The sequence below is a fragment of the Pollicipes pollicipes genome, unplaced genomic scaffold (genome assembly GCF_011947565.3).
Source record: "Pollicipes pollicipes isolate AB1234 unplaced genomic scaffold, Ppol_2.1 Scaffold_5724;HRSCAF=6776_pilon_pilon_pilon, whole genome shotgun sequence".
Lineage (NCBI taxonomy): Eukaryota > Metazoa > Arthropoda > Thecostraca > Pollicipedomorpha > Pollicipedidae > Pollicipes > Pollicipes pollicipes.
The window spans coordinates 20702578-20729550 of NW_023596746.1; the positions used below are offsets into that span (position 1 = coordinate 20702578).

A 26973-nucleotide genomic window follows, 5' to 3' on the forward strand; every position below is an offset into this window, starting at 1 on the left:
CTGGACACCAGCCTCCAGTCGAGAGTGCCTCGACCGCGTTGCGAACCTTGTCCGTCGCTATGGCTGGGTGACAATGCAGTGAACGGCCATTCTGACCGCCAGGTTGTGAACAAAAACGTTCTCGGATGATCTAGCTGCATGTTTTGTTGAAATGACGTCTCGTTGTCTAGTTAGTAGGCACACCAAAAACCGCTTCCTAGCAACTTTTAGGTTGCGTGGTATTTGAGAAAACGAGAGTATCGCGTATATTTTTGCTTCGTCTGGTGTGCGTGGTAAGACATGATCATAACTCGCACACTTAGCCATTCAGTCAGCACATAGCTATGAGCTCATCTTGACCACAGAGGGCTCAGTCAAACTTTTCTGTTAAAGGGTCTCTTTACAATGCCAGGCGTCCTGGAGAGAAAATAACACGGATTAATGACTTCACTATAGGATTTTTCGTTTAAATGAACCGTCCAGTTCTTACAAAAAGCTTGCATTGTATGGTTTATATATCTAAATTCATATGGTGTATGATTACACAATTATATGATATCTCAATTTCATCAAATAACATCGTTAGCACCAATAGAAATTGAAGAGAGACCGAACTTGTGCTCTTTTGCACCAAGCCGATCATGGGAAGTTTGAAAATTACGAAGGTCCTAGCGGTCTGGGGGCGAGTGGGGAGCGAGATGCAACACCAGAATAGGGCGACGGGCCCTGGACGTCACACTTGCCGATGTGCGAAACCATAGCATGTGAAGTTATTTGATTGTGGCGAAGTGCACCCCTGCCATAGGTACGTCTCTCTGACTGGGGGGCGGGGGGAGGGGAGGGGGGCGAAGGGGGAGACGCACCTTGTCGGTTTTACAATATTACGCGTTTGTGGCGAGCAACGAAAGTAATGCACCAGACAATTATTCTTCTCTTTCAGTTCTTTGACCACCTGGCAATGATGCTGGCCTGCCCTGACAGCGCAGGTGGGGATGAAAGTTGCGGGGATCCACGAACAAAACTTCAACAACTGGCAGGCTACTTACCCATCTGCCTTCCTATACATGCCTCTACCCACGGTCATAACATACTCCAACATATGTGTTCGGTAAACGATGGGGGCCGGGGAGGATGTCACTCCCCGCCCGTCTTTCATCGCATCGCATCGAAGCAGATGTGAGCAACGCTAAAATGTCACATTATAGCGATGAGAAGCGTCATCGTTCTCGCACGTCACCAGTTAACAGCACAACATGGCTGCAGCATAAGCTCTTGAGGAAGCTGATGAAACATGCCGAGAAGTGTTCTTGAGATAGTGTGTTCAATGATTGAAAACTTGAAAATGAATACAAGGTGAGCACATTTTGGAAGAAAACAAAAACAACATCTTTTCCACGAAAAAGCAAAGCTTTCAAAATGCCTCGGTTTGCACAATAAGTGACAATACTACCCAGCAAATAGCCATTGTTGCTTTTACAGGTAAGAGAAGATTCACCGGTTGCACCTAATCATTATGCGTTTTAAAAGGATCGACGACTTTTGAAAACTCAGTTGGATGTGCTGGTGCTATTGCCACCTCGCACCGAACATTGAATTATGTCTGAAAATCATGGAAGTATATGCAAAGGGATGATGGAGGCTTCGACAGGTTCTATGCAATCGTAAAACGCGACGGAATTACGTGGTTAATCAGCAGTAAAACGTATATCTGGTGATCGGATGATTAGTGGCAACGGCGGTTATGTTAATTAAAGGGCAGCAACGCGGATGCGCTGCGACCAGAAGAGTAGGCCGCCCGGAAAACATCTCACCATGAGAGCGGTTCGTCACACCACCAGGGCGGTTCATCTCACCACGAGAGCGGTTCATCCCACCACGAGAAGGGTTCATCTCACCACGAGAGCGGTTCATCTCACCACGAGAGCGGTTCATTTCTTTTTGGTCTGACCTGCTACGGATCAAAATACATTGCGTAATGGCATTTTGTGCCAGCGCCCAATGCAAACATCTTTGTTCAGTCGAATAGACCATGAGTCCATTCGTCCTTGATGGGCATGGCCTGCGGCCGGTGGCAGCGGCCGCGCTAAAGGTCAAAGGACGCCAGAAGGAGGACGGACTGTGCTGAGCCATTGCCATTTACCGTATTATTGCGACATGTTCAGCTTTCGCCACCAAATTCAGTCATTTACATGGAATTGCGAGATCAGGTGGTAGGGGTAAGCGCTCACAAAGACACTACTTAGCGTGACCTTTGATTCCAGAGATCCGTTCATTCAAAAAATTCGAATTAAATCCTTTAAAAAATGAGCCTTCTTAGTGCAAACATGTGTCTAGATTCCAATGGAGGATCCAGGACTCCCTATGATCCTATGTTTGTGGCATCCTGGAATTGTTGGGGCTCCAGACGCATGTTGGCTGCTTGGATTAGAATAACAACGGTGCCAACAATTGTAGTATAACGAACAACACAAACAACACGACGTCCTATCACGAAAATGGATTCCATTGGTAGGGGGTGATGCACCGATGAGTCATGAATCATATGGACCAATATTGAGCCAAGAATGGCGGCTCCTTGACCACGAATAATCCTTCACATGCGGCCATGCCTCCATTATCCCTGCGAAAGTGATGGCGCAACCAAATTATGGCTTCCACCCCAACCACTAGACGCCTTCAAACGCATGCATCATATACCAATGTTGTGTGCAATGATAGCCGTTTTCACTGGAGCTGCAGCGAGAAATGCTTCCCAACGGGCAAATTCTTTGCGAAAATAGAACATTAATATTTGCAAGAAAAGACGTTTAACCCATCATTTTTCAAAGGACTTATCTGAATTGGAGAAACATATAATTGCTAGGACTTATCGTTTGCAGACCATAATTATTTCTCTCGATTGGAGCACTGTCAAAGGTAATATTTCTTTTTTGAACTATTGTTTGAGAGTTATTGAGATTCATAACTTGCCATGGCGTTCGCTGTACTGACTGAACCTGAGCTGCCACGATGCCCTCAGTTTTTTGCCGTTCTTTATGGTGCTTATGGTAAATTACTGTAACCGCATTGTATGCTGCTATAACCGCTGAATCGGATTGTCCAGTGTTCCAAACTAGCGGTACAGTCCTGAACAGGGAGTACAAAAAAGGAAGTTTACAGATGAAGTCCCACCTCTGAAACCGCCCTGATGCATACGACCAAGTGATTTTAGCGCAAGACAAACTTGATTATGTGGTTAATTCAGACCGATTTGAGATGAAATCTTTTATCACTCTTTCTTCCCACGGAAAGCAACGGCCGACTTTAATTTTCGCTGAGCATTTCGAAAGTTTTCGCAATAACTTAATTCACTGCACCATCCACAAATGCCACCAGTCTGACAAATTTGCACAATTCTCAACTCGCGTGTGCCCTTAGAGCTTTTCCATTCAATCATGGTGTGCCCTCCACGACATCATTCCATTCGACGTGGGCAATAATGGCGCTGCCGCAGCTCCGGCGGGGCTCACCGCGGCTGCCATGGGCAGAGCAGCTGCGTCTCTGGTGTAATTCTTCCCGCCCTTAATCCTCTTGTCATTTGGCCAGGACGGTGGTGGCCCAGGTATATGGACGGCCAATTTACGAACAAAACTAACTAAGGCACTTCATCTTCCTTTATTGCCGACGGCAAGGCGTTGACCGGGCGTTCCATTCGCAGGCACCGCCGCAATGCTTGCTGACGGCCCGGCGGCGGAGCATGGGAACCCTGACGACTCGAGGACGGAAGACGGTCCTGCCGAGCTGGTACGCACCCCGGGGCCTTCCTGGCCGACCCCTGGAGCCGGGCTGGTACAGCAGCCCGCTGGAGCCGGGCGGGCGCGGCCCGGTCGCGGCCGATACGGCCCCCCGCGCCGCGGTCAGCATGCTCGGCGTGCTGACCCTAGCACTGCTGCTGACCCCGCCCTCTGCTGACGGTGAGTGCCAGCCGCCGACCTGCGTCATGCTCGGCGTGCTGACCCCGCCCTCTGCTGACGGTGAGTGCCAGCCGCTGACCTGCGTCCGCCGCTGCGGGCTGGACCTCTGAAGTCCCTGAGGCCTCGAACCCCGTGCGGGACTGGTGCCGGCCGGTGGCGTGCCCAGTATCAGCGCCAGGCACCGGCCGGCCACTGACGCTCGCTGCGACAGCCGCGCAGGACCGGATGGCGCCGCTCTGTCCGTGGAGGGGACTGCTCAGGAGCACAGATGGCTGGCGCCTGATCGCACCCGATCTGCTCAACCTTGTGGCCGGTGTTTAACAATAATACAAAATGTAGAGGCCCGCTAAGCTGGAATTTCTTTTTCAAACGCGGAGTTGTTCCAGTAAAGGATATTGCATGTGTATTGACCGTCACTTTATTGACGGAAGTTTTAATTCCATTCGTTGAAGCTTTCCAATCAGGCCTCCGACAGTTTCCTTGTTCGAGTCGTGCTTATGAATCGCCGTCTGCCAGCTGAACAAGTGGGTGCAGGAGATTCGTTGATAAAACTGCGGGTCGACCAAACTCCTAGTTGAAACCCTTCCCTGGGCGTCCATGTTCATCTTGAAGAGTTCGTTACAATTGAACGCTTAGATCAGCATCAGTTTGTTAACTACATTTTTACCGATCCATGCATAAATAACCTAAATGTTCAGTTCACACATCCACTTAACGAAACAGTCGGGATCCGTGAGTTTTAAGGACGTATTTGGCTGCCACAGACTTACGAAATATCAATACCCGAATAGCATATCCGTTTGAGAAACCACCCACAGCAGACCAACTAACTGCACTTTCTGACGACGAAAGGATCTGCATGGCCTTGATTTACTCTGACGCTACTAAGAAGAATAAAGCCATTTCATTAAATTGTAAATCCGCCTCTCCATCAAAACTTCATCGATCCACCACTGGTGCCATGGGCTGGCCAGGCGCCTGGCCGGCTTGCTGCCTGAGTAATGCTGCAACCCTAGACAAGGTTTTACTTGCAGCTCATGCATCGCGTCAATCATGCTCCGTTGATCGGAATAAGCGCCGGAATATTGGGTTTCATGGTTGTGCTTAATGAGCACGTTTTTATATCCAAATGAGGGGCTAGTAAGCGTTTCACGATGTTTCTCTAGCGTAACGCAATGCATCCTGATTAGCAGGCTGGCGTGCTTGCTTCATTTTTTCCAAACTACTATTGTTACGGTTTTAAAGTCACAGCTTTCGATTAATGAGTTTACGACTTACGTTTACTTGTTGACCAAAGCGGGTAAAAAAATATAGAGCGGTTTGGGTGGAGCTGTTGTCTGTGAAGCTTCTGCATATTATCCCGGCCGAAAGGATTTCAAGGCGCACACGTAAGCTTTACCGAAATGCAAATTTTGGAGCGACATAAACAGTTTTTCAATCGTCTTCGGGACAGATAACGTCATGGTTGTCCAGAATTTGATATGCCTATATCAAAGATTGGCATTATGTTGCAATTAATACCCGTAAAGTGTATGCAAACTTCAACAGAGCTGGCAAAATCCTGCTTAAAATTTTATTTCTGAGTACAAGGGTCCTCCCGATGCATGTTCAGCATGCATTGCTAATGCCCCTGGTAGTCCTGGTAGCTACCAACGCCATCCTGCCATCCAGTTAGGAGACCGCCGGCAGACACGAAATGTCACGCAGGCAGATGCATCATGCCAATCATCATCTGACCCATGAATATTTAATGGCGTCACCTGCGCCAGGGAATGATCCGTATACTGGTGCCTGGGGGAGCCGTGTCAGCTTCCTCCGGATGACCTGGCGACCTCGGCACCCTGGCGGGGCGGAGTGCCGAGGCACTCTGCGCACCTACGACCCCGCAGCTGTGTCGCGCCCGGCCGCGCCCTGCCAGCGCAGGGCGTCGCCGCGCCCAGCCGGAACAGGTCAATCACTGCCCACTGCCGGACTCCAGTTCGACGCCAGCGGGCCGCCGCCTAATGAATTCCTGCACCAATCGATGTGACAGGGCGCGGCCGTGTCCGCGACCGGCGGACAGCTCCCGGGCGGCCCAGGAGCGCCGCTCACGTCTCGTCTGGCCGCGGCGCGCTCGTGACCGGCGCGCGTCGGTCGGCCGCGGTGCCGCCCTGGGACCGGCTGCAGCGGCGCTGCCGGCCGGCCTGCCGGCGCGCGCTTGGGACCGGCCCCGGCCACGGCGCCGGCCCGCAGCTCGGCACGCGCCTGACGTGACCCGTCGCACTCGGAGCGGCGAGCCGGCCGCTCGGTGCTTCCGACGGCACGCGGCCGCGGCCCGGCCGGCTCCGGCGGCCGCCGTGACGCGTAGCGCTTCCGTTCGGGGCATGCCGAACCGGTTAACGGCGTCGCGGCCCGCTGCCGGGGCGAGCGGCGGAGCACTCCAATGTCGAACGCCCGCGGCGGCGGCGGCGTGCGCCCCCCACCTGACCTTCAGTCGACGGCCCGAGCCGGTGAGACACATAGCGCTCGTAACTCAGCCGTGGCAGCTGGACGGGCCGTGTCTGGCCGCGGCCGCAGTCCATCAGCACGGTCCTGCATCTCGCGCCACACCACTGTACATGCAAACTGCCGGTCCGGCGGCGCCCACCGGGCGGTGACCTCCGGAGCTCCGGCGGGGGAGGCTCCGGAGTCCCGAGAGGGGCCAGCGATCAAGCAGAGCGTCTCGCTGAGCGACACACTGCGCCGAATCCATTTGCTCGACTTATCTGTTGCTGGCATCAGTCTGAATGGCTGAGCATTACCTGGAATGGGCGGTGAAACGACGACGAACATCTGCCGCGAATGGCTGCAGCTCGCCCCAGGCACCGCTCGGCCGTCCCCTCCCCTCCGGCTCTGAGCTTCCCCCTGCCGCACGTCGTCGGACGACTGAGCCCTGTTCGGACTGCGCAGACCGCGCGCTTAACCGTCTGGCTCCGCCCCATTATCCACGGCTGGTTGTCTGGCTCCGCCCCATTATCCACGTCTGGTCGTCTGATCCGCCCCATTATCCGCGGTTGGTCGTCTGATCCGCCCCATCATCCACGGTTGGCCGTCGCCAACCCGCTCGGTCATCCTGTCAAGAGTCTGTCCAAGTTGCCGCCAACCACTACCCCTCCTGCCCAGCGTCTGTCTACGTTGCCGCTAACCAATATTCCCTCCTGCCCAGCGTTTGTCCACTTTTCCGCCAGCTCACGCACATCTCCGCCTAGCAAGTGCCGGACCATCTCGCTGCCAGTCCGCACAGCCGGTCCTCCTGTCAGTGAGACCATCAGTCCCGCCGTTGATGCGTGTGTTCTGCCGACCGTCTGGCGCTGAGAGCGTCTGTGCCTCAGCCCATCGGCCGGTCCACATGCCTGCTGATGAGGTCTCCCGATGAGGTCTCATCACCTGACCACCCACTTCGTTCGTCTGCCGGCCCGCCTGGACAGTGCATGCAATGTAACGCTGCGGTCAGCCAGCAGTCCCGCATGGCCCGCTGGTCCCGCCACCCGCTGGTCTGCTGGTCCCACCGACCGCTGGTCCAACCGACCGCTGGTTTGCTGGTCCACTGACCGCTGGCCCGCTGGTCCCACCAACCGCTGGTCCGCTGGTCCCACCGACCGCTGGCCCGCTAGTCCCACCGACCGCTGGTCCACTGGTCCCATCGACCGCTGGTCCGCTGGTCCCACCGACCGCTGGTCCGCTGGTTCCACTGACCGCTGGTCCGCTGGTTCCACCGACCGCTGGTCCGCTGGTTCCACTGACAGCTGGTCCGCTGGTCCCATCGACCGCTGGCCCGCTGGTTCCACCGACCGCTGGTCCGCTGGTCCCACCGACCGCTGGTCCGCTGGCTCCACTGACCGCTGGTCCGCTGGCTCCACCAACCGCTGGTCTGCTGGTCCCACCGACCGCTGGTCCTCTGGTCTCACCGCCCGCATGTGCGCTGACCCCTGGGTTTGTCGTCCATCTGTTCAGCCGTTCGCTAGCTCGCTTCTTCAACGGTCCCCGTGAGCACCGATCTGCTCCTGCACTGGCAGTCAGCTGGTTCACAGGTCTGCCCCAGGATGGTTACCAGCCAGCCTGCTGATCGGTCTGCTCCCGCACCGGTTACCAACCAGCCTGCTGATCGGTCTGCCCCGGCACCGGTTGTCAGGCAGCCTGCTGATCGGTCTGTCCCAGCACTGGTTACGAGCCAGCCTGCTGATCGGTCTGCTCCTGCACTGGTTTACCATCCAGCCCGCTGATCGGTCTGTCCCAGCACTGGTTACCAGTCAGCCTGCTCGCCGGTTCGCCGGCGCGCTGATCACCAGTAGCCTGCCCGCCCGGCCCCCGCTCCGCCCGCCTGCCGTCGGGCCCGTGTAATGGCCGGCCGGCGCGGCCCGTCCGCTGTCCTCTGGTCTCCCGCCTGGGCCATCTGGAGTCGCCAGCGTACGCCGCCCGCCCATAAGCCGCGGGATTTATGGCCGCCTTAACGCCGTTGTTTGGCGCTCGTCGAGGACGCGTCGAGAGCGCCGGAGACTGTCGGTGGCCGAAAAATGAAGACGGACGCGGCGGAAGGAGGGCCGATGCAGCCCCGAGCGGCTGGCGGCGCCTCCGTTTACCGCTGACTGGCAGCCGGCCCCAGGTGGCCGGCGGCGGCGGGCCTCAATCAGAGCAGTTACCGCCGCCCTCCCACCCGATCCCCGCCGAGCCGCGCGCCGACAACACTGTCGGACCTCCGCTGAGCCGCGCGCCGACAGTTATCGCCCCCCTCCCACCCGATCTCCGCTGAGCCGCGCGCCGACAGTTACCACCGCCCTCCCACCCGATCTCCGCTGAGCCGCGCGCCGACAGTTACCGCCGCCCTCCCACCCTATCTCCGCTGAGCCACGCGCCGACAGGTTACCGCCGCCCTCCCACCCGATCTCCGCTGAGCCGCGCGCCGACAGTTACCGCCGTCCCTCCCACCCGATCTCCGCTGAGCCGCGCGCCAACAGTTACCGCCGCCCTCCCACCCGATCTCCGCTGAGCCGCACGCCGGCAGTTACCGCCGCCCTCCCACCCGATCCCCGCTGAGCTGAGCCGCGCGCCGACAGCACTGTCGGACGGCCTGCCAGTCAGACGAGCGGGCGGCTCAGTGGTGGGGCGGTGTGTGATTGCCTCAGAGTGGGCGGCTTCAGCTCAGACGGCGCCGCACGGCCTGTGGGACTCCTCTTCCGCCGGCCCGTTCACCAGGCGGCGCGTTATCGGAAGGGGAGGGCGGTCGAGTGATTCTGCCCTTCTCCTCCCCTGGGCATCAATCAGAGCGGTGACGGGCGGTTCTCCTCACTTGCGGGCCCTCGGCAGCCGACCGGGGTGCGGAGCCGAGCTCATGCATAAAACATGGACGCTGCATTGACGTCCACCTGGAATTTTGTCAACAAAGCTGTTGAAATGTAAATGAGGAGTGATTTGAGGAGTTAAATGGAAAGAGCCTTTATCTGAATGTGCCTCTCTGGCGATAATTCTAGCATAGATTGACAGAACTGCCCATAATGTCGAGATGCTGGCAGTTTGATGAGTCTGCAGATTCCAATAGAAAAAAACGTCTGTGGGATGTCAGTGACGATTTATTTTGTTTGCAGAAAATCTATGATTGTTATGTGTGATTTAGGTTGTCAAGGAAAAGTCGTCTTTTCTTCATGACAGAGGCACCAACAACATGGGCACTTGTTTTCAACATTTGTGAATGCAAGTGGGCTTTTTGCGGTGTTGGGACAAGCGCTGCGTTCTCTCCAAGTGCCTTCATCTTCTATCTTTTTGCATTCTTCCACGCCCCATGTCTCTCCCCTTACTACCCTCTCTCTCTCCCATCATCTTTCTTTCCCCCTCCCTCTCTCCCTCCCCCTCTCTCTCCCTCTCTCACTCTCTCTCCCCCCCACCCCTCTCTCTCTCTCTCTCTCTCTATCTCCCGCCCGAACCTCTCCGCGGCACTTGAATGTGTGCCGGCCGGTAGCCGTCTGCCGCTAACTGCGGTACGCCGCGTCCCCCAGGTCTCAACTTCGAGCACGTGCTGCGTCCGCCGGCCAGCACGCCGGCGCCCGGTCCCTATTACGACGAGTACTTCTCGGGCAACGTCACCGTCCTGCTGGGCAGCGCCGCCAGCCTCAACTGCCGGGTGAAGCAGGTCGCCAACGCCACGGTACGGGGACGCCGCGGCGGCCAAGGGATGGAAGTTTGCGGCCGACTGGGCCGTAGGCGGACCGAGTGGTCGTAAAACGGTCACCGAACGGGCCCGGATCTGCAGAGTGGTATTGGTGGCTGAGGTTCTTGGGCTGTGGTACTGCTCATCGCCAAATGAACCCTCCGGACGCTGGACATCTTTGGGAATGTCCGCTGTTGTGACTCAGTGATAATAACGTGCGCTGTTGTGACTCAGTGATAATAACGTGCGCTGTTGTGACTCAGATGTCAGAGACTGGATGACTTTGGTAAGCTACTTATAAAATAAGCGAACTGTGGTACGTTGAAATGTTGTGTCGGGGGCAACGCAGCGCACGCGTCTTTTCCCTATACAAAAAGCTGTCCCATTGGTTGTCCACCTCCTCCCTATATTTTCATCTTGTGCGGCAGAAGAGAAAGAAAGCAGCACTACACAGATGTCGTTTCTGCAGCGCTCTATTCTCAGACCGCGCTTGCCAGGCGCAGCTCCTCGCGGCACGCTCCCAGCCGCGGCTCTCACGGCACGAGGTCGGGTCACGCCATGTGACGTCACTGATTGTCAGCAGACCCCCACGCATCGGCCCGTCTCCCACGCCAGGCCGAGCGGACGGGCCGGGGTGATTGCTCCCGCCGCTTAAGCCCATATGCCGATGGGCCTAGATTACAGGAGCTGGCGGCAGTGCTCCCACGCAGGACATCCCACGCCGGCGCGCGCGGCGCCCGGTCCCCCACACGGGCCGCTGGCGCGTGCCAGCGGACGCTGCCGACGGGCGGACTGACACCCCGCCCGCCGCTGGTGCCGATGAGTGCAGAGGCTCGCCTGGAGCAGCGCTGTGGCGTCATCAGTCGGGCAGTGACGTCATCAGTCGGGGAGGGATGCCTGGTGCGAAGAGGCCGCCCCCGACGGGAACTGTAGCGGCGACGTGTTTCTTCATGTAGCCTCATCTATCGCATGGTCCCACCATATCTGGAAATCGGAGTAAGGCCCAAAAATATTATGGAAGATCGGTTGTTGGCTTGAAGCTTTTCGTTCGAGGCTGTTCATATTTGAGAAGTCGAGCAATATTCAAAGTGGTTGCAATGTATGCCCAAGTGTCTAATGTAAGTTACTGTTTTCTATTTTACAGCAAGTATGGTATGCGCATTTCCGTCTGACGGACTGTGGGATGAAGCAGTTCCTTACAGTTTAAATATCTAGGGGGCAGGGAGGCAAACCCGGTCATGTGCTTTTACCGCGAGAAAATAGAACATTGTGAAAGGCGGCTCTTAGGTTTTCCATGAGGTGACGTTTAATGTACGTGTACGGGAACTATGCCACACGCAATATTTCTCACGTTAATCGAAATTTTGACAACAATAATTGTACTCCTTCGTAAAGATGGAGTTGATTGTTAACGCCAACATGGTGGGTGTGAAATGGCGCCGAAGCCGACGCGCCCTTCAGCACCATAACACCACAACCAAACGCCAAATGCTTATGATCAATTATTTATTACGTCCAGGGCAAACACGAAAACTGTCAACAATGTCTCCAAGCCGCATCGACCCAGGCTGTCACATTACGGCCCTCAATCCGGAGTTTCGTCACAGCGGTGCTGGCGATGGCATCAGCTCTGACACGCCGGCGCCGTTAGCCGAGGTCACCCATCATTTCCACAGCACCGCCAGCATGCAATCTGAACAAAGGGACCGATCGCCGGGCTGAGCACTGTTGCAAACACGCTGACTTCACACCCTCTGTAATCGGCTGCTCCGTTCAGGCGGGTGTTGCACGAGCGTCGCCCATTGTCATTGATTAGCGGGCAGCGACCGGCGGGCAACCGTCCCCCAGGGGCTCTGCGGACTGCCGTCACCAGCAGTAAGATGGCTGCACAGGAAACCTGACCCAAGCCACGCGGATCAAGGATGCAGTCAGCGTCTACCGGCGAAAAACATTTTTGTTTAAAAGCCCATTAAAAGCGGCGGTTTTCGACGCAGTAATGTTTGCCATGTCGTACAGCTTTGATGTGCTGTGCAGTTGCGTCAGCAGTACTGCTGGCGCGTAGCTGAACAGCGTATCAGCTGTTCCCGGGAGGCCGGGCCAAAGAACTTTAACACCGAGACACCTGGATTTTGCACTTGTGGACATAGCCCGGGAACATTTGTTTGCCTAGGCTGAGATGTAAATACAGGCCAGGCGGGAGCTTTTGACGTTAAATACAGAGGGCAGGCTGGGGGAAGTAATTGCAGCAGAGAAGTGCTCAAGTTTTTCTGGAATTTCAAGAATATTGGGTCCTTATGACAGGCCTTCAACCGCAGCAAATGTAAAATAAGTAGACTTGCCCCTAATCCAATGATATAAACAGTGTCACGCCAATAATTCAACGAGCAGCTAGACGCATGTTGTTTTCCAACCTTGAATGTGCTGGTCTTGGGGTCCATACAGGTCAGGCAGCTGTGTTAGGCGACCACTTTCAGCTGTGATGGCAAGGAATGTCTGTTACGGATTACTTTAATATATGTATTACTTTGGATGGCACACTACGCGAAGAAATTATGCACCTTAAATTTCCTTCCGTTGAGAGAAAAGAGAAGGTTTGAGCAGCATTTGTATTACAGAACTCCTGTCGATAAGCTCTTCATATCGGTGGTTATTCAGCTCTCACATGGGCCACCCCGCTCAGGCCGGTCAGTATCTCACCGCTGCCGCCTGCATTCAGCTCTCACTTGGGGCACCCCGCTCAGGCCGGTCAGTATCTCACCGCTGCCGCCTGCATTCAGCTCTCAAGTGGGCCACCCCGCACAGACCGGTCAGTATTTCAACGCTGCGGCCTGCATTTGCCGACAAAACAGACAGTTCGTCCAAAAAGAAATTCTGTGTTTTGTCTTGGATGAAGCACATGTGTGAACAGAGCTCCAGCTTTTCAAAAACCTCGTTGAAAGAGGAACATTGGCAGTTTTTTCACCGTCCTTGGGCATGCCCCTCACACCTCATGCCCCTCTTGGATCCGCCCATGCTGACCCCGATCGCTTCTCCTGGGCTGTTATCGGCCGGAGCCGCAGTCAACAAATTGCCAAGCAATTTGGCAGACACTTGATTTGGAAATACGACACTCTCGGTGCGAGTTCAAATGGCGACTCGTAAGCCAAACTTCCATGCGATTTATGACACTGGAAGTTAAGTCCTAAAGTCCACCGAATAAACACTGGCCGTAGGTGGCTAAAACGGCAGTGAATCTTGTTGAAGGAAATATGTTTTCTGAGATTGCACGAAAGTAGATGTTTCAATGGGAAATACTAAGGTTCCGGAAAAGAGCCTGGGAACGCTGCTCGACAAGCCCGAATTTGGCACACCGAATCTATTTGCGTACGTGTAAAATATGCTCTGATCCGAAAGGTTGTGCTCTCTCTCCAAGGATCATTTCCTCGTCGTTTTGACTGCACGACGATCAGTTTCAAGCTGTTTTCGTGGTGGGAGTGAAACGAACGAGCAATTGGGACGATATGTTCTCGAGTGGTTGCGAGTGGGCACTCAACCTCGCCATTGACGTCACCTCCAATCAGGAGTTGGTGTCAACCCTGACACTCTCTGGGTGACAGTCGGTTGTGGGTTGAGTCGGAGGTGGTGAGACGTTGGCGGTGAGCGCCCGCGGCACCGGACCACCTTGCGGTCACGGGCACCCGGTCCGGTCACGCGCCGGCCGGTCGGTCGGCCGGGCTAGTCCACAGCGAAAGAAATGCGGTGAAGATCGCAGCTTCTTCGCCTGATATGTATTCTCATTTTCCACGTGTGCTTCTCATCTGGCACCTCGGCCGAGGCTAGCCAGCTGACGAGGCCGGATCGCGACCAGGTCACCCCTGCTGGGACAAGACACTCCGCGGAGAGGATGGCCTCTCGGGTAGGACACACCTTTGCAGGCTTGAGGCTACATGCACGACACTGGTGGCGCCGGTGGGGTCTTGTTCAGGGCCACGGGGCGGACACTGTGGACTCTCCGCAGTGAAAGGTGCACCACTGACCTCCTCGTGACCCGGCAGGTGTCATGGATGCGCGCGGCCGATGTACCGACGCTGCTGTCGGTGGGGAGCTACACCTACACCATGGACAATCGGTTCCGGGTGGAGCACAACCGGCACACCTCGGACTGGACCCTGAAACTCGAGCGGACCACTCACAACGACTCGGGCGTGTACGACTGCCAGATCGGCACGACGCCACCGCTCACCAGGCACATCTTTCTCACCGTGGTCGGTGAGTACCACACAAGTCCAAGTTCCCTCACCGTGGTCGGTAAGTACAGCACAAGTCCTAGTTTCCTCACCGTAGTCGGTGAGTACTGCACAAGTCTTAGCTCTCTCACCGTGGTCGGTGAGTACCGCACCAATCCTAGGATCCTTCAATCGATCAATCCTTTCCCGCACGGAAAGCTGGAGTGGATCCAAGTGGCCCTCCCCACCGGCCAAGGCCCGCGTGTTCGCGCAAAGCCGGAGTGGATCCTAGCGACTCTCACCACCGGCCAAGGTCCGCGTGTTCGCGCAAAGCCGGAGTGGATCCAAGCAACCCTCACCACCGGCCAAGGCTCGCATGTTCGCGCAAAGCCGGAGTAGATCCAAGCGGCCCTCACCACCGGCCAAGGTCCACATGTTCGCGCAAAGCCGGAGTGGATCCAAGCGGCCCTCACAACAGGCCAAGGCTCGCATGTTTGCGCAAAGCCGGAGTGGATCCAAGTGGCTCTCACCACCGGCCAAGGCTCGCATGTTTGCGCAAAGCTCGCCGCGACAATGCTGCACTCTCTCATAGGGCGGGGACGAATGCACTTTTCCATTACAGAGGACTCCCGGACCATGAGCAATGAGCACTTCCGAGGCGGCCATCTATCTGTTCCTCTTGGATAGCCATCCATCCTTCTTTGGTTGGTCTTTACCGTGGCATGCAATCAGCTGTAATGGCTCTGCCAGTCAGTGGAACTAGGTTATTTGGGGGGAATTGGTGTAGACAGACATTAAGAACACCATACGCGTTGGATGAAGGAAACAAGCAAGCTGTGAAAACCGTCATTTCCTCTGGGGGTTTGTCCATTGCTGATCCCCTCACACCCATACTAATTATTCATAGGCGATCGCGCCTTACGCCCGGCACTGGAAGCGGGCGAGGTTGGGGGGCTGATAAATCGGTTCGAACCTAACGCACCCATATTGCCTCCGGAGATTTCCAAGTGATTAACAGTACCAGAAACCTCAGTTCCATTCGGCTGTTGCTATCCGCGCTGCAGATCAGCCCACAGCCCACTAATGCCAGCACCAGAGATTCGTTCTCCTTACGATGGAACTCAGCGCCGGAGAGCGGTCCCTCGCCAACGTCTTCAACGCAGGAAAACCGACATCGTGCCAGAGCAGTAAATCAAACCACCAGCAAACCAACCCCACAGGCCTGTATCTGCTGATCCTCAAATCCTGGCATCAGAGAGCCATCAAACGCACCGGTCCCAGCCGCCGGGAAAGAGATTTACTACACCCATCAGCACCGTGGCTGAGCTCCCCGGTGCCGGCTCGGGGCCGGTCCCACCCGCCGGTAAGGAGACTTACCAGAGCCACTAGCACCGGGGCCGAGCTGTCCTCGGGCGCTGGCTCGCTGCGTGAGCACAGCCGACGGTGTTTCCACTCCTGCCATGTCCACATGTCCACATCCGTTGCCTGTGGCGGGGCGGCAGATGCGGTCTGCTGCTGGCCCGGTGGCGAGGGGCCGAGCGGCCCCGGTGTACCACGGTCCGCTGCCGGCTCGGTGGCGAGGGGCTGGGTGGCTCCGGTGTGCCGCGGTCTGCTGCCGGCTCGGTGGCGAGGGGCCGAGCGGCCCCGGTGTGCCGCGGTCCTCTGCCGGCTGGATGGCGGGGGCCGGGCGGCCCCGGTGCGCCGCGGTCTTCGGAGACCACTCTCGGCCGGCATTCGGACGGTGCCGACCGCGCTATTGCCGCAGTTTGTTTGGATTTGGCCGGAGCACGCCGCCGCGACGCAGCGCTCAGGGACAACAGAGCACGGCTGAATAATTGCGACCCACCTGGTTCCGACAGCGCGGATACCTCTCCATAGCCGCGCTTAATTCGGCGGGCGAACTGAGAAGGAAGAACAGAGATGCGGAGTGGCTGGCTGATGGTGAGCAAGGTAATCAGTCGTCGGAAAGCCTTGTCCCATTCTGCCTGGCTTTGGCAAGGCAGCGTTGCCAATCCGGTTGCTTCATTTACCGTGAGGCGAAGAGAATTCCACCTGCTGAGCTATTGCCTTCAACAAACCACATCCCATCGGAACGCCGAGCTGTCGGCAAGAGCAGGCAGTTATAATTTCGGTCTTACTTTTGACATCCAGAGAATACGGGCGGGTCAGAAGATGTGGACGGCAGTCAGCCGTGTGCTGTGGCTGAGTTGGTTTTTGCAGCATTCGCTGCGGAATAGCGATGTGCTAGGTCGGAGATGGCTGCCTCAATGACAGATACGTTTCCATCCTCTTTCGCTTATCGCTATAATATCATAGATATCGGGATCAATGCACGAGTTTCGCAACCATTTCCGTTGGTTATCGCTTGGAAACGACCGCAGCATGCTGATCGCTGTCGTTTCGAAAAAAAAACTACGGCCATTCGTTTTGTCACTTTTCAACGATTCGCAATGTGAACTGATAATGCCATATGGTTTCTTGTGTGTGCTACTGTAACAGAAAGGCTGACGTGGCTAGATGCTGCATGTACGTGTTCTGTGCATGCACGCATGCCAATACCGCATCACGCGTTGCTGAAGGGCATCTCGACATGAGGCATTCACAGGGGCAACGGAAGCTACGCCCAAATCATTCAGATTCGTTCTGCGTCAAGGAACAAGCGAGTCATGACAGGTGAGAGAATCAAAATAGTCATCATGATTTGATTTCATCATGATGATAAAAAATCAAGATTATCACCATGATATCGCATCACCTCATTCATCCACTCCGGTTGCCGAGATCTGACATCCAACCCTTACTGAACCCGTCTTAGGACCCGCTGTTCCGTGGTCTGTCATCAAGCTGGCGGGATGATACGCACCGATCCATGTCCTGGCTAATGGGATTGTCCGTTCTCTCAGCTGTCAAAATGTGTTAGCACCTTGCCACTGAGATGTCTGGTCGTCAAAATCTAGGTGTGACATCCAGCCATAGTCTTCTGGGTTTTAACATTAAACAAATTCTACGTTTCTCGTGTTAACCTAATAAGCAGCGTCTTAAGCCAGTGCTGCAAGGATCATGCAGTGTTGCAGTGATCATGTCTGCTCATGCTTATAGTTTGCGCGCAGAATGCCTCCATACAGCACGACTTTTGAGCATTGCGCTGTTGCTGACACAATGAGACATGCATGGGACTGGGCTCCTTGCTCACACAGTGAAAGTCATTGCTCACCCATCCCGCTTGTAAGCAATCGGGATGGCCGGTCCAGGCCGGGTCCCTCAACTCAACAGATTTTCCACTGCCGAACTAAGACCCGCAGGACCTTCAGCCCCACCCGAAGCCAGTCGGGAACATGCGGTAGACATATTCCAGCTCGATCGCGACTACCAGCGGCTCTGACCTGCGCGAAATTAAAGGGCGTTTTACGAGATGGCCATCGACGCCGTGACGGGAGTGAATTGGGCCCGGTGATGTTCTCACCATTGTTCTGGAGCGAAGCACAAGCACGGCGCCAGCAGAGCTGGCGCCGAAGCACTTCAGACTGTGGGTAGATGAAAAGCCAAGCACATCATGTGACATTATGACACAATGTTTTGTCGTCGATATCAGATGTCGTCGGTACGCCACTGTATGAGTGAAATTGGGGCCAAGCATATTTGTAGTGCGTGGCACCGGTAAGTTGCACCGCACATAACAGAGTTTTAGAGCCGTATCCCAGATATCGGGTTGTTTATCGCCTGCACTCACGAACTTTGCTTTTACAAAAGTGAATGCAGTAATGTTCATTAATGATGCATCTTTAAATATGAGGGATGTTGGAACATTTCACTGAAGTCGTTAGAAACAATAGACCCCGCGCCCAGCCATTCATTTTGTCTCGCGCCGATCAAACGGGTCGAGCCAGTCACATGTCATCCTCGAAATAGCTCTCAGCCGGCCGTTCTGGGAGCGAAGCATGCAATGACTCCGAAACAATTCTCGTTGAGGTTGGCTCGTGCATGCTGAGCAGTCGTTTCGCAGCGGTCGAGTAGAATGATTCGAGCGCTCGTTGACTCCCGCTGTATGGGGAGTGCGGTCTCGCGCCGGGATGGTCGCACTGCGCGAGCTCCGGCGGCTTCACATGCGGGCGCTTCTAAGGATTGTGGTTGGCCAACCCAAGGTACGCGGTACCGTAGGTAGAGCTCTGTACTTATCTAATACAGGCCCCTTCCCTCTGTTCTTTTGCCCTAACAAGGGTCCTGCGGACGCTGCGTCGACAAAAATGACTGCAAATCCGGACGTGCCGCCCCCCTTCCCCCCCTCCCCCCCCCCCCCGTTTGCCATCGGTGGTAGGGCGAAATTTCACCTCCACTCAGTATAAAGCTAAGCAAAGTAAGCAATAAATGGAACTTATGTGTAAGTTAGTGGCGCCTTATTATTTTGCATCTTGTAACTTCCACCTCATAATCCGCATTAAACGCATTTCCTTGCTTCCACTTAACTTGCATTACATGAAATGGTGTTGTGGAGAAATTCTAAATTATCTCGCGTTAAATTGGGGCAAACAAGGCCGTTTATCTTCAACAATGCGCACGACTACTCCGAATTACTCGCAAACAGTTTCATAAATACTCTCGTCATCAGATAAGCTTCGCTCGCTGTGCTCGTGCTTTCTGCGCGCATACAAACCGAGCAGCTCACATCATTACAGTGGAGTGTCTTCAAGTGTCAGCAGCTTGAGATGTCATCCCATGCCATCTCCTCATCGCAGAACACAGTCGGCATTCACAGAGGCACCAACAGCGCCCACTATCTGTGTTTTCGGCTGTTTTTTTTGTTTTACGAGCGCGGCCAGGACGACGCAAACGAAGACAGACGGCTGGTATGTCTCGACTCCGGTCGACTGTTGCCCTGTCGGTGAAATCGACGCGGAACGGCCGGGGCGCGAGCACCACTGCACGTCTGTTTACAAGGCTGCAGACGGAGATTTACGCGCCGGCTTTGGCCAGAGTCGCTCGTCCGCGTCAAATCCCAGTCCATTCCTTCAGCTCGATCAGAATACACAGCGCGCCCGGCGATGGGAGGCGGAAACGGTTCCGTAGTCGGGCCCGGCTCTACGCTCGGTGAGCGCAAAAAAGGAATGATGCTTGAATGGTCAACACAAACCGGCCAGTCATCTCCCAATGATTGCCATAGCTTGCTAAGTGACGCCCAGTGGTTCATGTTGTTGAGTCCATCGGGAGTTGAGTCCCTTGTTGAGTGCATCGGGAAAGTTGACGAGACAGACTGCACCATCGACGTTAACTGCATGTACTTGAATGATCACATGGCGTGTAACGCGCGGTGCCAGGTCGACACAATTCTGCATGCAGCCACCCAGAGAACGGCACCTGCGCAAAGCACGGTACCCAGAGAGTTTCCGCTCTCCATATGCTCGCCATTGATCTGCATTAGAGGCAACATGCGCTGGCCCGTTCTTTGCACATCCCAAATTCATACAACCTCGACTGCGCGAGGAGCGTGACCAGGTGCGCGCCGCACGTGGCGCCGGCCAGCCGTAACGGTCGCGCGTGCCGTTACAGAGCCGGACACGGAGATCCTGGGCGGTCCGGAGATCTTCATCGACCAGCAGAGCACCATCAACCTGACTTGCGTGATCGAGCACGCGCCCCAGCCGCCGGACTTCATACTCTGGGAGCACGACAAAAAGGTGAGGCATTGGTGACCGAGCGGTGTTGTCATCACGTGGGACCCCGCCTGACGATGGCCGGGACGCGCCGGTGTGACGTCACTGCAGGCGGATGAACTGGCGCGTCTGCAGCTGTGCTCAGATGATCCAACGTGTCCGCGGCCCTGCTCAGATGGTCCAACGTGTCCGCGGCCCTGCTCAGATGGTCCATTGTGTCCGCTGCCCTGCTCAGATGGCCCATTGTGTCCGCGGCCCTGCTCAGATGGTCCAACGTGTCCGCAACCCTGCTCAGATGGCCCAACGTGTCCGCGGCCCTGCTCAGATGGCCCATTGTGTCCGCGGCCCTGCTCAGATGGTCCAACGTGTCCGCAACCCTGCTCAGATGGTCTAACGTATCCGCAGCCCTGCTCAGATGGTCCAACGTGTCCGCGGCCCTGCTCAGATGGTCCATTGTGTCCGCGACCCTGCTCAGATGGCCCATTGTGTCCGCGGCCCTGCTCAGGTGGTCCATTGTGTCCGCGGCCCTGCTCAGATGGTCCATTGTGTCCGCGGCCCTGCTCAGATGGTCCAACGTGTCCGCGGCCCTGCTCAGATGGCCCATTGTGTCCACGGCCTTGCTCAGATGGCCCAACGCGTCTGCAGCCCTGCTCAGATGGCCCAGCATGTCCGCGGCCCTGCTCAGATTGTCCATCGTCATTATCCGCCGACGATCCGGCGCCTCTTACCCCCGCCGTCAGATGACCATGTGCGTCCGTTTCCCGTCCCCAGACGATCAACTACGACTCGGAGCGGGGGTGGTGTTAGCGTGGTGACCACCAAGGGCCGCACGACGGTCTCGCAGCTGCTGATTCGCGCCGCTCGGCCGCCCGACAGCGGGCGCTACACGTGCCGGCCGGCCAGCTCCAAGCCAGCCTCCGTGCGCGTGCACGTCCTCAAAGGTGGGCAGAGCGCCCCGCGCCCTGGCAGCGCCGTGCGTCGAGTGGAAGGGGGGGGGGGGGAGATGGAGCGGCTTAGAGCGCGGTGAGTGGGAAGTGGGCTAGGTGCAGACAGGGTGGGGGGTGAGCGGGATGATTCGGCGCCAGAAGGTATGGGGCTTGTCGACATAACCAGTAGTGGGTCAGGCTACGGCCCGGCCCGGACCTAAATCGGAGCCTACTGCGGCCCGGTCCGGACCTGAATCGGAGCCTACCACGGCCCGGCCCGGACCTAAATCGGAGCCTACTACGGCCCGGCCCGGACCGAAATCGGAGCCTACTACGGCCCGGCCCGGACCCAAATCGGAGCCTACTACGGTCCGGCCTGGAATCGAGTCCAGTTTTTTGGTCTCCGGTGAACCGATCAGGTAAATCAGTCTTCATCTCGGAATCACAAACCAAAGAAACAGCGGATTCGGACACGACCTGAAACCAAGCCTGAAACGGCGCGAGTCAAGCCTATACCCAAAGATACTGAAAACCTCGAACCCAGACTCGGACACCCAACTTAACTTGCGTGCTTCAGGCATTGGGTTGGACAGGTTTAAATTAGCTTCGATGAGTCCAGTTGAATTCCGTTCGGCTTTCAGGGCTCACTGTCAGCACACGCAGCTGTAGCTTTTCTGATGCTGATGACTTCTCTGGCCACGGTGTTCTGACGCTGGCATTGCATTAAGTTAGGTTACAGGCAAGACATAGGCCCGAGCGCAGGCAATCCGCAAAGATTCCAGCGTTGTCACCAAGAAGGCCTTGTTTCAAGCGAATCAGCGCATTTCACAGGTTATTGGGACCTTGAGCTGGTCAGTTTAAAGATATGGCGAAAACGGGGTCGGGGGTTCCACTCAAAACACAACGTAACGTGGATCGAACTAAGATTTGCTGACGGGCTCAGCAGGGGAGGGTTCAATGGAGGCATGCTCCCCAAAACAGCGGAAAAGGCAGATCTGCTCTGCGCTGCGTTTTCGGGTGACTACCTGCTTGACGTGGTATGACATTTGGAACTTAATCCCGAAAAATGCTCGGTCCACCTTCACTCAGATGCAGAATATTCCGAATATCTAGAGATGTAATGTGGGCTTAGGCCAAAACAAAAATCAAGAACTACTCAACTTGTGGCAAAACCAAATTACCATGACCTCATGACCTTACATAACCTCAAATTCTGTGAAAGGGCCTGTTGCATCGATTGGGAGTCCCTGGGACAGTCCGGGCCTCTTTTTTTGACCAGAGACCACAAACACTGCACACTCGGCTACGTGTCGGTCTGAGCCCTGAAGGCACATTTGCCAAGCACGAGCAAGGCCGAGCCCGCGATTTTCATGGGTCGGGGTCACTGAAACAGCGAGTGTGTCGGTCAGGGAGCCCACAGTGTTTAGCAGGGGATGCTATGTCGTCAAGTGGCGCGGGTCGCCACGAGCCGTGTGTGCGGGATTCCGAAGAGCGGCCCGAAGGATTCCTCGCAACCTAAGGTTAAGCGCCCGATAGAGCTCGGGCCCGGACCCCATCGGTAGTGCCGTGATCTGAAATGTCAGGGACCCTGTTAGGGACTGTGGTCCCTGATCAACACAGGAGCCTGTCATTGTGTCAGGGGCCATTAGGGACCCATCAGGGCTTCTACCAGGGCTCTGTTATTAAGTTTCTCTATCTTTATTGTACAGGGCCTCGACGCAGAGTCAAACAGTCGGCTCCACGCCCGTCTGAGTCATTGGGACCCATTTCCCACGCTGAAACGGGGCCGGGGGAGCGACATCCAAGAAATTGTCCGCGGCCGCTGGCATGGCGCTGCCAGTAGTTAGCACATGGCGGGATGTCGCTGGCAGCCGCTGGCACAGTGCAGGCTGCTGGAGGGATGTCACTGGCAGCCGCTGGCACGGTGCAGGCTGCTGGAGGGATGTCACTGGCAGCTAGAGGGCCGTCACTGGCAGCCAAAGGGACGTCACTGGCCGCCGCTGGCACGGTGCAGGTCGCTGGAGGGTCGTCACTGGCAGCCGCTGGCATGGTGCAGGTTGCTGGAGGGTCAGCGGCGGCAAGTGACGTCACTGGCCGCCACAGGGACGTCACTGGCCGCCGCTGGCGCGGTGCTGGCAGCCGGAGGGACGTCGCTGGCAGCCGTAGGGACGTCAGCGACAGCTGGAGGGACGTAACTAGCCGTCGCTGATACGATGCTGGTAGCTGGGGGGACATCAGTGGCAGCCGGAGAGACGTCGTTGGTAGCTGGAGGAACGTCGCTGGCCGTCACTGGTGCAGGAGCGATATTTTTGGCAGCCAAAGGAAAGTCACTGGTAGTCGCTGGCACGGTGCTGGTAGCCGAAGGGACGACGCTGGCCGCCGCTGGTACCGACGAGTCGCCCACCAGGGGCGGAGCCGGCACGGGGCTGGTAGCTGGAGGGACGACGCTGGCCGCCGCTGGTACCGACGAGTCGCCCACCAGGGGCGGAGCCGGCACGGCTGCCGATGGTGCTGTGGAGAAGAGATATCGTGATATTAGGATACACTGGCAGTAAGGTGCACAAGGCTCAGCATGGCAGAATACCTCATACCATCACCACCACCAGCAGTGATGTCATGCCAGCAGATGGCTAAGAAAGCGCAAACCTCAACAAGCAGTATCATGTCACTAAGAGGAGGTGCTCTTTCATCATGGGTGCATGTTGCCTCTTTTCATCTTGATTGCGAAGCCTTACATTTAATACTAGTTAATTTCACCTTTGTTCACAAGCCACACTTGTGTTGTGAAAATTATGTCAAGTTAAAGTGAAGACCATGCCAGCATTTTTCTTTATTTTTGCCAACAATGTCAAAAGTAACTTAACAGTCCAACACTTGCCCCAAATGTGTTCACTTACCGCCAGTAATCTAAAGTAGATCTACATGAACCGACCAGTTCAGATTGCTTCTTTCTCTTCCGCTCTGCCCTAAACTGTGCATCTGATCTTCTTCGTTCCTTCTTTTAAAAAGCCATCCTGAAGCCAAACGAGTACCGCATAGGGAGATGAAGTTGGAATCTTTTGTTGACAGCGTGTTCCCACCAGGGGCGCAGCCACGGTTGGGCGGAGTTCACTAGGGGGCTAACCGGTCTGCATCGATGTGGCTCCTCGGCGTCGGCAGATGTCTCTCGCCCCCAGTTTTTGGAGATGGCTCTTGCAGGTGTAATGGCTGGAATGGGCCACTAAGAGTTTTCAAACGGACACTTCTGAAGTTTAGGATAGGCCTTTTTGCAGCATGAAATCGGCCTTTTCTGTGTACGACAACTCGATAGCCCTCTCAGAGCTCGAATTGGCCTCTCAAGAACTTGAAAGAGCAGCAGCAATATGCTCTTTTTCTACTTAAAATAAAATGACCCTCCCCGGCGCCCCAGAGTGGAACACACCGAAGAGTGGCGAGGGAAGTAAGTCCCCTTCGCCGCCTAGCTGTGTATTCGATTCTCATAATACATGCAGCATAAATATTGCACACGGTATGCCCAATGGATCCCTTATGTTCCACACCCGATCGATTGTACTTGAAGCACCATTTCTGACTTTCGCGCAACCGACGAAAGTCCAAAAGCAGCGGTATTGGAACTACTTTGGCTTCACCAACCGCCCCCCCCCCCCCGGACCTTTTTCAGCTTTGGGCGACTTAAGCGGCGTGGGAGCGAGCTGTTCAATCAGTAAACTAGACGTGTTCCCTACGGCATGTGCCGGTTTAAAGCCCAAAATGACGCTTTTTTTGGATGCACGACGGTTGCAAGTCCAGATGTCCGAGGCCTTACGAAACTTGGTATCTGAAATCTGTTCCTGCAAGCACTGTATCCCTGACTCACGGAAATAGTAAATGTCTTTTCCAGGACAGCTGTCCGCTCCATTCGGGGCCGCCTTAGCCCGTTAATCCACGGTCCGTACGTCTTTGGAGGCGGTGGTGACTTTTTGGACCATTTTATGTACCCCCGGGTTGTTGTAATGACGTGCATTAGATGCAATGTGCTTCATGCATTGGCTTTCCTCTCGCCCCCCCCCCCCCCCACCGAGCGGCCACCTTCTCAGGCTCATTTTCCCCAGCAACAGCTTCGCCCCTCAGGCCCCGAATCAGGTGACGGTTTAATGCTTCTGCGTCTGCGTGTAACCACTGCGCGTCTGGGAAACCAGAGGTACGGGAGGTCTACATCGTGCTTTATCTGTATACATAGGTAGTTGGTGCTAGGAAAATACTCGCTAGCACCGGGCACGGTCAGCAGTTTGAATTCAAAGAACCATGGCGCTCGCGCTTGATTTTTACTGGCTGTTACATCCAATGAACAGACGACGAGAAGGAAACTTAGCATTCTTAAGCAGAGGTACCAGTGCTATGCAAACATGTTTCATCACGGCCAATTTCGAGGAACTGCGACTTAAAATTCGAGCCAACCGCCGTGTTCCGAGTCCTGTTTGTGAAGCAGTGTTCCAGCCCTGTTGACGCCGCTTGGTTCGTGTCGTGCACCATCATCTCCGGCGACTGTCGCTTGACGACGAGCATTAGCGCGTAGGAACTGCTCGAGAAGCCTTTGTTCATTGTCTTAGTCACGTAATAAAAGCTGACGCAGCCATCGGGACCGCTCACCTTGCGCTGCCACGCGGCCAACTCAGCCCCCCCCCCCCTCCCCCCACCACAACCACCCCCCCCCCCCCCCCTCCACGCGACCGCCCTTCTTGAGATGGCTTTGAGACGGACTGGTTGCTGCGGCAGTTTAATTCAGCTGCATACTGTCAACTTTTCATTCATTCATATGTGATGCCCTTACCGTGTGAAAGAGGGATGATATCATCCTCCAGGGGCCGCCGCCGGTTACTGGGGCGCCAATGCTTACGCATGGTAAAGGTGCAGGTGAGGTTCTAAAAGTATATTATCGTTTATATTTGTTTTGTATTCTGACGAGCAAAGCCTGCAGGAGAGATGGCCCCGAGTCGCCTGGCCTGGCAGGTATCCGGACACTTTCTGTCATTACGCTACGCCTGAGGTGCTATTTTAGCCCCATGGCACGTAATACTGCGGTGGTGGGGCGGAATCTCTGCCACTGAACTGCCGGAGTAACGGGACTGAGCGTGACATACGGCAGCGGACCGTTGTATGAGCGTGGTTCGCGATGGTGGAAGTGCAGGCAGCACAAAGACGGAGTTTCATCGTCACACGTATTCAATTTCCTCTGTCATGCTAGGAGCTATAGGCTCCATCATGCCGCACGGACGCCTATGAATCTGCAACGTCTTGCCTTAACACGCGCTCGGGTGGAGGGGGTCAAATTGATCCCCGCCAAAGGTTTTTCCAGAATGGTTTCCGACCGGCGTGGCGCAGCCGCGCCAAATTTTGCATAGCTGTAGACAATTGAAGAGCGGATCGTCTGATAGAAAAAAAATTAGATGTGCCTTGTACGGTCGCTGACTTATGGCAGGTCAAAGTCAGGTCATGGCTTCAGCGAAAACAATTTCTAGGGAGTCGTCCAGTCTGATGTAATAACGGAGTGTTAGACGAAGTCATGCATCTGAGATGCTTCCTTAGGCACCAAAAATATGGATGAGCAAATAACGTTGACATAAGTCGTCAGTTATGAAGGTAAACCAAGGTCAAACCAACCTAATTTATTACTCTAGGGCTTGCTGTATGGAATAGTTTGTGGTACTCTTCGAATTTATTGACAACAGGAATCGCCATATACATCTTTCATTGACTTTAGAGGTTAGAAAGGTCATTGACCTAAGATGGGGGTCGAAATTTTGTTTTAAGAACATGCGCTTGTAATCTTTGTCGCTTATTCAAATACAAAACTCAGAGTAGTCTTGTACGGCTTTGGTCACCATGACCTTCAAAGGTCAAACAAGGCCACTGACCTCAAGTGGGCTTGTGATCTTTTGCTTAGAAACAGTTGCCTGGGTTCTGGGGGCACTTAAGAGACCAACCTGGAATTTGACCTTGTTTGACGTGATTGAACCTGAAGGTTACAACCCAGGAAGTTTAACTTTCACCTAAGTGGGCTCACGTACGGCCAAGACACTCTGTGAATTTGGTGCCTCTAGCTTTCTTAGTTCCCAAGATCTC

The 26973-nt window shown here is 55.4% G+C and overlaps 1 protein-coding gene across 1 annotated transcript in view; it reads left to right on the top strand.

Annotated features, from left to right (window-relative positions):
* Positions 1–3958: 3958 nt before the first annotated feature.
* The window catches only part of LOC119102791 (cell adhesion molecule 2-like), a 27740-nt gene continuing 4725 nt past the window's right edge, over positions 3959–26973 (top strand). Inside the window, 6 exon segments of the mRNA XM_037226245.1 lie at positions 3959–3992; positions 9941–10089; positions 14127–14340; positions 19842–19969; positions 20717–20740; positions 20742–20886. Coding sequence (XP_037082140.1) covers positions 3959–3992; positions 9941–10089; positions 14127–14340; positions 19842–19969; positions 20717–20740; positions 20742–20886 — 694 coding nt within the window.